Consider the following 13,692-nt stretch of genomic DNA (forward strand, 5'->3'; position numbering starts at 1 on the left):
GGGTGCCAACTAAGAAGGACCATACACAATCTCCAAGATGGTATGCCAAGAAACTTACCACTTGAAGACTTATAGGGGAGTAGCCATACCAAGGGTATGGAATACGGAGAACCTCAAGAAGTACTATCAGTAGACCCCCATGGGTTGACCTTATCAAACTTACTCTCTATTTTTAACTTACCACTTTTAGTTTTTTCTCATTTTCTTAAGTTTAGTTTTTAAAAACTTCAGTTGTCATCTACTCAACTTATTTTAACAAAAATAAAGTTTTACACCACAAGTTGAAGTACTAAAGAAAAAACCGATCACCATGGGTTGACAACTCCAAAGACCAACCCCGAGGTTGCCAATGAAAGACTTTACGATCTAAGTCAAAAATTAAGACCGACCAAAATAGGTCATCAACTACAAAGACCAACCCCAAGGCAGGCAACCAAGTAAGGCCGACCATCATAAGTCGACAACAACAAAGGCTAGCCATTAAGGTTAGCAGCTAAGAAGACTGACCATCATTAGTTCGAGACTACCAAGCGTAGCCACCAAGGTTAGCAACTAAGAGAACCCACAACAAAAGAACAATCAACTAAAGGGCACAGTTAGTGGGTCAGCGTGTAAAAAAGGAAACAATTCATGGCAAAAAAAATTTCATTATATAAAGCCAAAAGGCCGAGTGGCCAAGTAATGAGAAGGCGAAATGGATAAAATACAAATATATATATATATATATATATATAGTAAAATAAAAGAAAATCTCAGTGAGCCTTGTCGATCTCATGGATCTCCACAGCTGAAGTCTATGCTGAGGCATGGGTTTCTTACCCAACCGAGTGTGGCCCTCCATTTCCTAATGATTTCTTGATGGAGAACCCATCTGTACTTGGGTTTGGGCTTGGATCGAGGTTCTGGAGAGTTTAGAGTATGCCCCACGTCAGAATTCCTTGTACTCCCAGTTGTCTGGGACTACCATATTATGTTTTAAGGATCCCACTGAACATACCAAAAATGGTTGCCTACAACTTTCTCCCATCATTGATTTATTTATTATGTGCTGGTGGGTTATGGGTTCTGAAAAAGCCCAAAATAGGGATATGACTTCTCTTAGGCAAAGTGGTAATACTCCTTTGTCCTGGTTGCTTCGAACACTTTAAAATCACTTATTCTGAAATTTAACATTAATTTCTCACAGGATCGATCATTCCTATTGTTAACCGATCCTCTATTTATGAGCACACCTAGTGATTGGTCTAGCTGATTGAAATTAGGGTGCAAATAATATTACATAATTACCCAAAAATGTCGGTTGAAATCACTGCTTGAGATTTGCCCCATACTACCTTTGCTCCAGGGAATGGAAAACTTAATTAATTTGTAATTGTTCATTTGGATATTATATTGTTCTCCTTTCCTTGCTGCTTTGTGGTGCCTTTTTTAGCTTCTCACTAATTTGGCTTGTATCATGCCTTTGGGCATTGTGTTCTGTCTTTTAATATACTTGTATTCACCAAAAAACACTACCCAAAATAGTACCCTCAATTGATTTTTGTTTTACATTTTCCCCTCCATTTCCTTCTTCCTCCCCCTCCTATCACCATCTCCAACCTTGGGTCGGATAGGAACCAGATTCTCCCCTGTCCTTCCCCATTGCCACCCTTCCAACACCAGTTTTACTCTTAGCTTCTCCCTGCAAGAAGGTTTCAATCTCCTTATTGATACCCCATTTTGTCATCCTTGGGTGCCACTCTGATGATGATGAGTATCCCTTGAGGTTGGGAGATTCAAAATCTGTAGGTTTTGGAGCTTTTTTGGACTTCTGAATTCGTTCACAAATTGTCAAGCAAAGTTTCCAAAATACCGTTAAAATGAAAAGCATAAGAAACAGTAGTAATCTACCTAGAAATTTGCTAAGAAGCCTGAATAATGGATTATGTCATCATGCCCAAAATATGTTAGAGCGGGTCGATCTTCAAAACGGTTCAAGAATTCGAGACAAACTTAACAAATAGCAATGTCAAGTGGACCATGAATTGCCTCCATGCCACCGGAGAACATTCTCGTACCAATCGATTTCTTGTTGCAATAGCTACAATTGAATTGCTCTCCTTCTTTGTCCCTCTCCCTTCCAATGTGGTGGAATGGGTCCAAGTCTTTGGTCACTTAAGCTTCTGCTTTCCAGCCAAATTCCAAGTGTCAACGAATCTTATCACAATATCTTCCTCATAGCCAGTCTCTAGCCAGATGCCATAATTGGAATTGAGGCAAAGAAACCCAGGAGAGCGGCTGGTGTGAATTTGAAATCCATCTGAGTCTTCATAATCAAAGACAATTCCTAGAACGGCAGAGAGCTTCGAAGCTTTAAATCACCTCCTCGTAAAAGTACTATAGTCTATTATGGAAGTCAATTTTTGGAGGTTCCATTGATTCCAAAAGTGCAGAGTGCCTATAAGCTTGGGGTTGTATAAATAGAGGGTCTAATATTGTTTGTGTGGATAATGTGAGGTCTCGCCTTGTTGGTATTGATTTCAGGGATGGGTAGATTAGAAAACTGGAAGGAAAAGGGAATGAAACCGGAGTTGTTTATAACAGTTACACTCCAGATTTATCAACAGTCACTTAACTGATTTTAGTAACTATTTATAACAGTTACACTCCATATTTAACTGATTTTAGTCATTTTATAACAGTTATATTCCAGGATTAAACTAGACCATTAGATTACCTTGTAATCTGGCGTTGTAAAATAATAAAACAAACAAAGGGTGAGTGGTAGCGGAATGTACGTCCTGCGAAGTTATTCTTCCTCTTTTTTAATAATGACCTTACATCAAGAATAAGATTAATCTCGACCATTCAATGAATGTAAACATAACCACTGGTTACTTGCTCTACCAGTCACACCACATGAGTTCAGTTTTTGGTTTACTGTAAGTAAACCCACCCATCAACAATGGGAAACAATGTGCTTCCTTCTGGGATTCGAGTTTCGGATGGAATTGCCAAAAGTTTCAGAAGTGCTCAGAAGTTCTCGCCGTCGAAAGAATCTTTGACAATTGCGGGTTTGGGGATACATATTAGATGTGGTTCTGTTTCTCACTAGTTTTGAGTGCAAGAATTGGTGGCGGAGTCTCAAATGTGGATGTTGTAAAGGTCAACATCCTCGAAGAAAGCGGGTGAGTCCCCCACCTGCAAAATCAATAGTTTGTACCGGGAATTCGTGCGACAACATTGGAATATACACCTTAAATGTGCTCTTTTGAGATCTTTCCCATCTCCTGAAACTCATTCATCAATTGCGAATGGAGATGGTGAATGGGCCAAAAGTTTCCCACAACGTCTCTGGCCACCCTTGGGACGACTGAACTTATAAGAACAAATACGTGAGCCAAAGCATGAAGAAGATCGAAGAAGACGACGGGTCTCATTTCTATTATGGGGAGTGTTCTGATCATGTTCACAGCTGTGTCTATTTGATTCCTTTGAGATTAAATAAAGAAATAAATATAAAAAAAGTGGAAAAAATAGCAAAAATGTTGAAACTCTATGATGCTCACTCGGAACGTGTCTGCTAAAAGGGGAAATCAAATTAATAGAGGTGAAAGCCATGGAACCAAAACCATAGGCGGTGGTGGTTCTTAATTGCCCAAAAAATTCCCCATCTTCCTCTCTCTATCTCTCTGGGTGGGTGACTCTCTGTAACTTATTAAAGAATTCGAGTCTCTACAACAAATAGAGAGGAGATGGTAATAACTAGTAAGTGATTGAGAAGGTGACAAGCAAATGTTTTTAACCCTCCTGTGTTTTGCTCTAGAGCAAATCCATAGACTAGCGGAAATCAAACGGATGATGCTCGAGTTGCAACGAGGATGAATTGGGAATCGGGATAGTGTTTGGACTTTGGAGGAGTTGGGATTTGTTTTTGAGTGTTCAAAGAAGATGACCCCGTTGTCACCATCACAGTCGGTCATAGTTGAAACAAAAGGGAATCTTTTCAACGATCTAGATTGAACATGGTTAAATCGATGGCTATTTATGAAAAAACGTTCTGCCAAATTAATTGTCCGCATGTACCGCGACCTTTTAGCCTAAAAGGGACAATATATAACTTATAGAAGCTCTCGCCCTCCCACAATGCAGCCTCATTTAGAGTGGAATAGCATAACAGGATTCATGTGGCTGATCCCAAGTAGATCAGGTAAGACTTAGTCATTTGAGTTCATTAGAGTTATTTTCAATATCACAATACAACTCCATTGGAAATAATGAAAAATGATGCAGCATAGGGTCATGGATCATTAGCTGGTTAGTGCAGGCTTTTGAAATGGTAAGACTGGTTTGTTGGTTGTAAGGATAAGGAAGAGGAACTCATTTATGTAGAGTCCCACAGAGTAGTTGAGATGGAGTTTAAAAGAAAGTTGACTGAGGAAGAGGATTATTAGTAAGTCATATATAATGTAAACACAGTGTCTTGAGAATAGCTCAAACTAATATCATTTCCTAAAATCATTGATCAAGTTCTCTCTATTACAAAGATGAAAAGATGGATTCTAGGATTTCAGAAATAGTAACTCCTGCTCTCATTACTATGTTATTCCCTCAATAAATCAATCAAGTGCACGAGGCTCCTGCCACGGCAGGATCTAGGGAGGGTCATAATGTACGTAGCCTTACCCTCATTTCGCCAAAAGACTCTTTACTGACTCAAACATGCAACCATTGAGTCGCAATGGTGCAACCTTACCGTTGAGTCGAGTTCTCTCTTTCTCTATAGAATAAAAAGAACTTAAATAACCCTATAGATTGAACTTGATAACGAAAGTGAAGACTCTTGACGACGAAACTCTCCTAGGTGGTTACATTGAAACCTTAAATATATAATAGTGCATGGAATCAAACAGTCTTTTGGAAGATGCCTCTAATTGACCTTGATATGTTGTGAGCCATGTGAAATCATTCTCATGTCCTTTATTGTAATTAAAATTGAACTCTGGAAATTGACACATTGATATCTCTGTAGCCTCATTTTATTAGGTTGTTAGGACTTAGGAACTAAATTGGTTGTTTTGGTGGAAAATATTTTTGGGCATTTTTATGGGATTGGGTATTTGTGGGTAAGATGGGAGGAAAAAGATCCTCTTCAATTAATTTGGTGCCCAATTAGTGATCCAAGGGCTGGGAGGATCTAGGGATACATGTTCATATATTGAGATATGTGTCCGACGTCCTCTCAACCCTTGATCACTAATTGATTACTAAATTAATTGGAGAGGATAGCTGAATCCCGAACACAGTGGAGCACTCATCGCTCTTGAGTACTATCTCCAACAGGCATCAGGATCCTCTCCAGTGACCAAAACCGCTCAATGCACATTGAACAATGGATCCGGATCCTCTCCAACTCCCTTCGAACCTCTCACATGCATGCGGCCCAACACCTGGGTGCACGCAGCCTAGACATGCATGAGAGAGGATTGGAGGGAGTTGGAGAGGATCCTAATTCTCAGACAATTGGAACTTGGGAGTGCAGGCCCAGATCCTCTCAACCATCTGATACACGTTTGGCGCCTTGGACAGCTGGAGCAACAGAATGACTTGTGGGTAAGAAGGAATGACCATCTCTCTCTCTCTCACTCTCTCACTCTCTCATACACACACAGTGACACATGGAATGATTTATCTGTCCTCCTATAAAAAAAAATCTATAGGTCTCATCTATACTCGTGCGTTTTCTGGGATGCTTGCTCAGAAGACACTCTCTCATCTCACAAAACTAAGAGTTGCTATTAAAGGAGAGAAAAATATTAATTCCCACTAAAATATATTTTCCATCCTAGAGAGAGTTTCATCCATAGATGGAACTGCATCAAGAATGGCATTATCCCTATCATCCAACACACTAGGAATATAATCCAACATGTCATTATGCTCATAAACTAGCAAAGCAATGTGGAAGTTCTCATAGTACTCAGCAATATAGGCTGAAATATCCCGAGGATTCGAAAGCCAAGATCCATCCCCTCTCTTGGTGGAGGAAATCTGATTTCTTGCACATCTCATCTTGACTGAGAGATGGAAAAATTTAGAGTTCATATCACTATTCTTTGTTAAGTTTGTCTTGAATTCTTGACCCGTTTTGAAGATTGACCCGATCCGACATATTTTGGTGGCGACCTGAATGGAAAATTTTCTGAATTCGGCACCTTATCCTACCACTTGTTATGTATGAAATCCCTATCATACCCAAGTTTATTAAAAAACAAAGTCAGGAATCCACTAACCTGAACCATCGGTTCCACCATATAGAGAATATCTGGAGACGAATCCTTTAAAAAATTTCGTAAGGCCCTTCTTCCAGAGGCCTTCTTACAACCACGAACGTTCCAAAAAAGGCAATGCATAATCACTTCTTTGAAGTGCCACTTTTATCATGCTTATTTGCCTGACCACCCTTCTTCTTTCTACGAACAATATTAATAGCAACACCATTCTTCTCTCTCACTTGCGTAGACTTATCCACATCCATAACCTCAGAGAAAGAAAGCGTAACGCGGCCCCCTAAAATCTCTGTCACAGGCATGCTGTCCACAACTACATCAGCGAGACATGTGGATCAAGTAGACCCTACACTACGATGGCCAAATCGTGCGCCCCTGCCCAGCTCTTACAACACCACTTGCCTACGTGGGCGCAGAGTGGAAGGCCTCCCCATATCAGCTTCGATTCCTCCATGCACATGATTCTGGGCCTGTTGACCCCTTTCAGCCACATCTAGACCAACGACATCATCATTCACAGGGTCGGGTCCACTAGAGTCCATGTCCAACCCACTTCCTCCATCCAAACCAGAAGATGACTCCACCTCAGAGTCCGCACCATCCATAATTATAATTCCCTCCAAAGAAGGAAACAAATCACTAGGATTTGAATCCTTATCATGCAAGGTGGAGTTACCAATATGCGCAAGATTGAGTGCCAAAGTTTCCAAATTGACCTCAATCTCTCCCTCCTTCTCAGCGCTTTGACTGGAAACCGTTGCCATATTTTTGGTAAGGGAATCCTGGGGATTAGACTCCATATCAGGCGCCCTTAATGGTTGTGAGTTGACTCGCAGTGAGTCGACTCCATCTTCCACATAGACTGCTCCTGGGATAGAAGCTAATCGATTCAGAGCAGATTGTTTCTCATATGCCAGTTTCTTTAATCTGCAATCACCTGCCTTGTAACCCAGTTTCTTGTAGTAGCCGCATTGACTAATATCATCTTCATACACCACACACTGCCTGAAGCCGAAAACCTTCAAAGTGCCAGGTTCTAAACGTTCAACTTGAACCTCCTCAATTCGCGATGCCGTTTCAGAGACATCCATTTCAACTAACACCCTGGCATAGTGACCCATCAGTCCTTGCTTTGTGTGTCGATCCAAAGAGACCGGTCTTCCTATCAAGGAGCACATTCTTGTGCCAATACTCCAATGGAAGATAAGGGAAGTAGATCCAGATCAGTTTGGACCAAGTTTGCTTCATGTGGATGTTAAAATCAGGTTTCCAGTGTTGGAAACGAATTAATTGAGAGCCTATTTTCATATGACTTCTTCTCCATATGGCTGCCTTATGCCCTTACATTGGAATTGGAAGAAGACGTGTCCCTTCCCAAGGGGGTGCATAACAACACCCTGACTAAGGTTCCATTTTTCTGTAGTTTCCTGTAGCAGAGCATCCAAGGAAATTGATCTAAAATCGACTCTTTCGATTAAAGCGAAATGAAAGGTTTGCCTCTTGGATTCATAATCTTGTTGAGGGATTATAATCCTCCTAATCTCGCCTGCTTGAATCGGTTCAGGGAGAGAATCGATTACAGGCCATGAATCATTCCCAACAGCTTTTGCATAGGATCGTTTGGGCCTCTCTAGACCCGAACCTTCACCATCCCCTACCTTAACAGCCTACAGCATAGGCCCCCTGTCTAGATCTTCTCTAGCCCTACCATCATCCTCCCCTTCCTCGTCGATCTCCCTGCTCTCAGAAAAACTTGAGCACTAGCCATTCGCTATTTGTGATGATAGTCGACCTCTATATGCTTTGTTCTGGCATGAAGAACTGGGTTCTCTGCCATTTGAATAGCGGATAAGTAGTCACAATAAACCAGTAATAGTTTTGTTATTGGCACCTTCAAATCCTTGAAGAGATAGGATATCCATAGTAGTTCAGATACAGTAACAACCAAAGACTTGTATTCTGCTTCAGTGTTTGATCTTGACACAGTGGATTGCTTCTTGGATGACCAAGAGATTAAGTTGTCACCAAGATATGTGCAGAATCCACTAGTGGAGCGTCTTGTGCCAGGGCAACCAGCCCAATCCGCATCAGTATAAGCACCAATGAGATTGAGTGAACTTGGCTTGAATGTAATTCCAACTCCTATGGTATGTTTGACATACCTTAAGATCCATTTGACAACATTGTAATGGTCAGTGGTTGGGCTATGCATGAATTGACAAACTTGATTTACTGCATATGACAAGTCTGGCCTTGTCATAGTTAGATATTGTAAATCCCCAACCACTTGACGATATTCATGAGGATCAGACAATTTTGCACCAACATTTGTGGAAGGCTTAGACCTAGGTGCTACCAGTGTGGTACACGGTTTACAGTGTGTCATCTGGTGCTTTGCAAAAGGTTAATAGCATATTTGGTTTGACTGAGCATCAGTCCTTCTTTTTGACATTTGGCCTCGATCCCCAAAAAATAGTGTGAGGTGCCAAGATCAGTCATACCAAACTCTTTGCTAAGTTTTTGTATGACTATGGAAATTAGGATGTTATTATCACCTGTTAAAATGATATCGTCGATGTATAGCAACAAGATGATGAGCCTTAATGTTGACTGAAAAGTAAACATGGAGGTGTCTGCTATGCTTTGAATGAACCCTTCAGCTAGTAAATAATTCTTGAATATTTGAAGCCATGCACGAGGTGCTTGATGTAACCCATAAAGAACTTTTTGTAAATGGTACACACGAGAGGGTTTCTTAGTATCAACAAAATCGGGTGGCTGGTGCATATAAACATTTTCCTCTAGGGTACCATTTAAGAAGGCGTTTTTAACATCTAATTGATATACCTTCCAAAAGCATGACACTACAATTGCCCGAACAGTGCGAATTGTGACTGCCTTCACAAGCAGGCTGAAATTGTCACTGAAGTTGAGCCCTGGTTGCTAGTTGAACCCTTTAGCAACAAGCCATGCCTTGTACCTTTTAATTGAGCCATCATTCTTTGTCTTGACTCGTTACACCATTTGCTTCCAATTATACTCATGCCCGTTTAATGTGGTACCAATTTCTGAGTATTACTTTTCATAATAGCTTAGTATTCGGCATCCATTGCGGCAACCCATTTAGGTTCTTTTGAAGCAACCTTGTTCGGTGAGGATAGGGTTTATGGTGATAAGAAATGCTTTGGGTATTGGATGGCGAACTGTGAGAAGGAGAAATTTAGGTTTTGGGCGTAAGGAACCTGTTTTGCTGCAGGCTACCATTGTGTGAGATGGTGGTGGTGGTTGTTGGGGTTGACTGGGCTATGACGGTGGTTCTTGTGATTGTCTCGAACTGAGCTGTTATGGTGGATCTAGTTGTGGTGTGGGGTTGGGTTGGCTTGTGGAATTTCTGTTTTTGCTTGTGTGTTGTGGTGTAAAGGATTTTGGTAATGGGATGGGTAGGTTGGTGGTGTTACCATTAGTTGGTTCCTTTTGTGGGGGAAGGGGTTTTTAAAATGGAAAATAATGCTCATTGAATGTGACATGGCATGATATGTAAACTTGACCAGTGGAAATATGCAAATAACTGTATCCCTTGTGACTGGAATTGTAACCAAGGAACACACACTCTAGAGATTTGGGAGAGAGTTTATCCTCATGGTATGGTTTTAGATTTGGAAAACATTATTAACACCCAAAGACCCAAAAAATTGAGTAATCAGGTGACGATTGAAAAAGAATTTCATGAGGGGATTTATTCTCTAAAATTGGAGTAGGTAACCTATTAATGATGTGAACAACTGTTGTAAATGCTTCAAGCCAATATGTTTTTGGCATACTAGCTTGAATCAAGAGAGATAAACCCATTTCTATTATATGCTGGTGTTTGCGTTCGGCAACACTATTTTGTTCTAGTATATGAGGACAAGAGATGAGGGAAATTATTCCGCAGTCATCAAGAAAATATTTGAATACCCCTTTGTAAGCTCAAGAGTGCCATCACTTTGAAAATATTTAATTTTGGTGTTGAAAATCTTTTCAGCCATTTGTTTAAAAAAACTTGAAACAAAATAAGACATCAGACTTGGATATCAGGGGATAAAACCATGTATTTAGATTGTAGTCAACAATGAAAATTACATAAGAGTGATATCCACTGATTGATTGATCTAGTTGGACCCCAAAGATCACAATGAACAAGCTATAATGACATAACAGAATTACTGAATGATGAGGAAAATGGGAGTTTATGACGCTTTCCTAGTTGACATGCAACACAAACATTATTAAGAGGAGGTTTGTCAAGAATAATTGTTGAATTCTTTTTGCGCAACTGATTGAGAATTTGAGTAGACGGGTGACTTAACCGATGATGCCAAACTGTAGCAAGAATTCTTTTTCTAAATAAGGCCATTGAGTGAACTGCAGAAAGGGACAACATGTATAAGTTATCTTTGACTGGTCCCTTCAGAAGAATGGTTCCCGACTTCAGATCCTTAACATAGAAACCTCATGGGAAAAATTCAACAGAGCAATGATTGTCACGAGTTAGTTGAGAAATTGATAGTAAATTAGTGTAAAGACTTTGAACAACCAAAACATTTTTAAGAGTTAATGGTTTGGACAAAGTAGGTAATGTAGAAGACCCAGAGTGTGAGATGAGAGCTTTCATACCATTACCGACAGTAACTTGATCAGTTCCAGAATAATTGGTTGACTGTTGAAAAAGACCAGGATCAAAAACCATGTGAGACGAAGCACTAGTGTTAGGGATCTATTGAGCATTATTTGGGTTTGATTGTGGTGGATATGCATGAAGACCAGAAAAGGGGGTTTGAGGAGGGTTGGATTTGGTGGAGAATTGGTGTTGTTTCGGCTAGCATGATAGTGTAAAAAGCACCTGGTGGCAGTATGACCAGATTTTGCACAGATTTGGTATTTTGTATTGGAGGTATTGGTTTTAATATTAGGGTTGGGGTTAAAAGTGTTTTGGTTGTTGGTTTGTGTTTGATTGGGAGTGGTGTTGGATTGGTTATAGCTATTGTTGGTGTTGGTTTTGTTTTGGTTTTTGTTTGGCTTGTATTGGTTGTGGGTATATAATGCAGTTTGAGAATTGGGATCAAGAAGCAAGGGTTGGTTTGTGGTGTATCCACGGTGTAACTGTTGCTCATGGGTGAGGAGCTTAGCATGCAAATCCATGAACGTCACAAGAGAGGTCATGTTCTCAATGGTAATAATGAAGGTGAGATATTCCGAACCTAATCCATTCAGGGTGTATCCAACAAGATCCGAATAAGAGAGTTTGTCGTTGACAGCAGCAAGACTGTCAACATTCTGTTTGATCTTGTTGAGGTAGTCTGTAATGGATGATGAACCTCGAGTAAGAGTTTGAAGCTTTAGTCGATAGAAGGTGCGGCGGGCAGTGGACTGTTGTTGAAATAATTCTACTAGAGAGTTCCACACTTGTTTGGCAGTTTCCAAACCAGGAATGTGGGAAGATAGAGATTCACTAAGAGTGGCATTGAGATAGGCTCGAATAAAATGATTCATCTTTCACCAAGAGGCGTATGCAGGATTTGGTGTTGATGTTTGTTCTTGGGTTGTGGAGTTGGTGTTTGTAACAAGTTTGGAGGGAACTGTGATTGAGCCATCCACATGTCCCATCAGATTGCAACTGATGAAAATGGATTCAAATTGTTCCTTCCAAAGTAGGTAGTTGTTACTATCAAGTTTGAAAACAATGAGGTTGGCAAGATTGGTCATGGGAAAAGGATTTGGGGTTGTTGTAGTTGCCATTAGAGAAGAGTATGAGGGAAAAAAAAAAAAAAAGGAATCAAAGCTCAGGAAAACAAAATTCAAGGCTGAGATACCAAGAAAGGTTTGTGATTTGATTTTGGAATGTTCAGGATACCTTTTTGGTAATCCTGAGTATTGTCTTTATAAGAATCTTTATAGAGAATGTACAATGAGATAAAATAGGTAAGTTCAGTTGGAGAGATAAGGATGAATGGTACAATAGAAGAGATAAGAATGATTTGAATTTGAATTAATTCATATTCCCAAATTATTCTCTTCCAATTTACTCTCTTGTCTATCAAGTTCAAAATGAAATTAGGGGTCTGAACTCTTAAATTAGTTCCTCTTTTTCGATTGGGAGACTCTGTCCATGTGGAATTTGGATCCTCTCCATGTGGTTATACCCTCCACAAACCGCACCCCACGGATGGTGTGAATGGGATTGGAGGTTACAACTGGATGGGGAGGATCCGGGCTCATCAGTGTGTTGTCAAATTTAGAGAGGTTAGGAAGGAATGTGTTGTCAGATTTAGCTATGTTGGTGTGTGTGCCCGAATTTAAAAGCTGTAGAAGATTTGGAGTCCTGATTAACACTATATAGTGTAACTTAAAACTGCATCAACTGGAAAAGAACATTGTAGAAGTGGGGATTAGAAGCAATGTCTATCTCTTGCGTATGTCCTGCAGCGGATTGTGCAGATTGTTTTTCATCAGGTAAGCTTGCTTCTTCATTTTAGTGGATGCAGTAGTCATTTGTTTTTTTTTTCCTAAGGTGTGATTGGTGGCAAATTAGGGGCGAAGCTCATACTCATGGATGGGATGGCTTCTTCTTTTTTCTTTTTCCAGAGATATAAATAAATCAAAAATGAATTGACTACTGAGATCTAGATAGTTTAGACTGGATATGGATAACCCTAAACTCATGAGGATGCGAATTGAATTCGAATTTCTGACTATCTATTTACATCTCTGACTTGTATAACCCAAACATTTCTCCCCCAAATGGATACAATTTGCTCTCAATCCATCTCTCTAAGTTATCTTTAGTTCATTTCTCATCTCTAGTACCTGTCTATGTAAACTTCAAGAACCTTCAAAATCGTTAATTAGTTCTTTTTCATGATAGTTAATTATTCAATTGGATCAAATAATTATTTTTTAGATAATTTGAAATTGGATACAAATATCCTTTGACTAGATATGGATACCCTAAATAGATATATATGTGAATCAAATTCGGATTTTCGACTATCCTATATCACTACCTTTTTTTTCAAATCATTGATTACCTTCTTGGCTTTCTATTTTGTAGGAACCAAAATTGAATGGCCGGAACTGAAAGGTGTGAAAGGAAAAGAAGCCATGCAAAAAATCATGAATGATAACAAATTAGTGACGCCTGTGCTTATCGGGAGAAAGATGTCATTTCCTTCTGATCATTGCTGCGGCCGTGTTTTTTTAAAGGTTGATTCTAATGACGCCAATCCAGAAGCCCTTGTTTTTGTGGTTCCCCGTGTTGGATGAGGAAGGCATTGAAGACTAGACATCCATCCCACCCGTTGTGCTTGAATTATACTTATATGGGATGCTAAACTAGTTGAACTCAACTTGAATTGAAATAATGAAATAAAGATTTCTTGTCAAA

At 39.8% G+C, this 13,692-nt stretch overlaps 1 protein-coding gene across 1 annotated transcript; it reads left to right on the forward strand.

Moving 5' to 3' along the window:
* Nucleotides 1-12,474: 12,474 nt before the first annotated feature.
* On the forward strand, nucleotides 12,475-13,692 carry LOC122070613. The gene is made up of 2 exons (XM_042634805.1): nucleotides 12,475-12,761; nucleotides 13,360-13,692. Exons 1-2 carry the CDS (start codon nucleotides 12,707-12,709, stop codon nucleotides 13,569-13,571), a joined length of 267 nt encoding a protein of 88 aa, XP_042490739.1. The 5' UTR covers nucleotides 12,475-12,706; the 3' UTR covers nucleotides 13,572-13,692.

The sequence above is a fragment of the Macadamia integrifolia genome, unplaced genomic scaffold (genome assembly GCF_013358625.1).
Source record: "Macadamia integrifolia cultivar HAES 741 unplaced genomic scaffold, SCU_Mint_v3 scaffold954, whole genome shotgun sequence".
In the NCBI taxonomy this organism is placed as follows: Eukaryota; Viridiplantae; Streptophyta; class Magnoliopsida; order Proteales; family Proteaceae; genus Macadamia; species Macadamia integrifolia.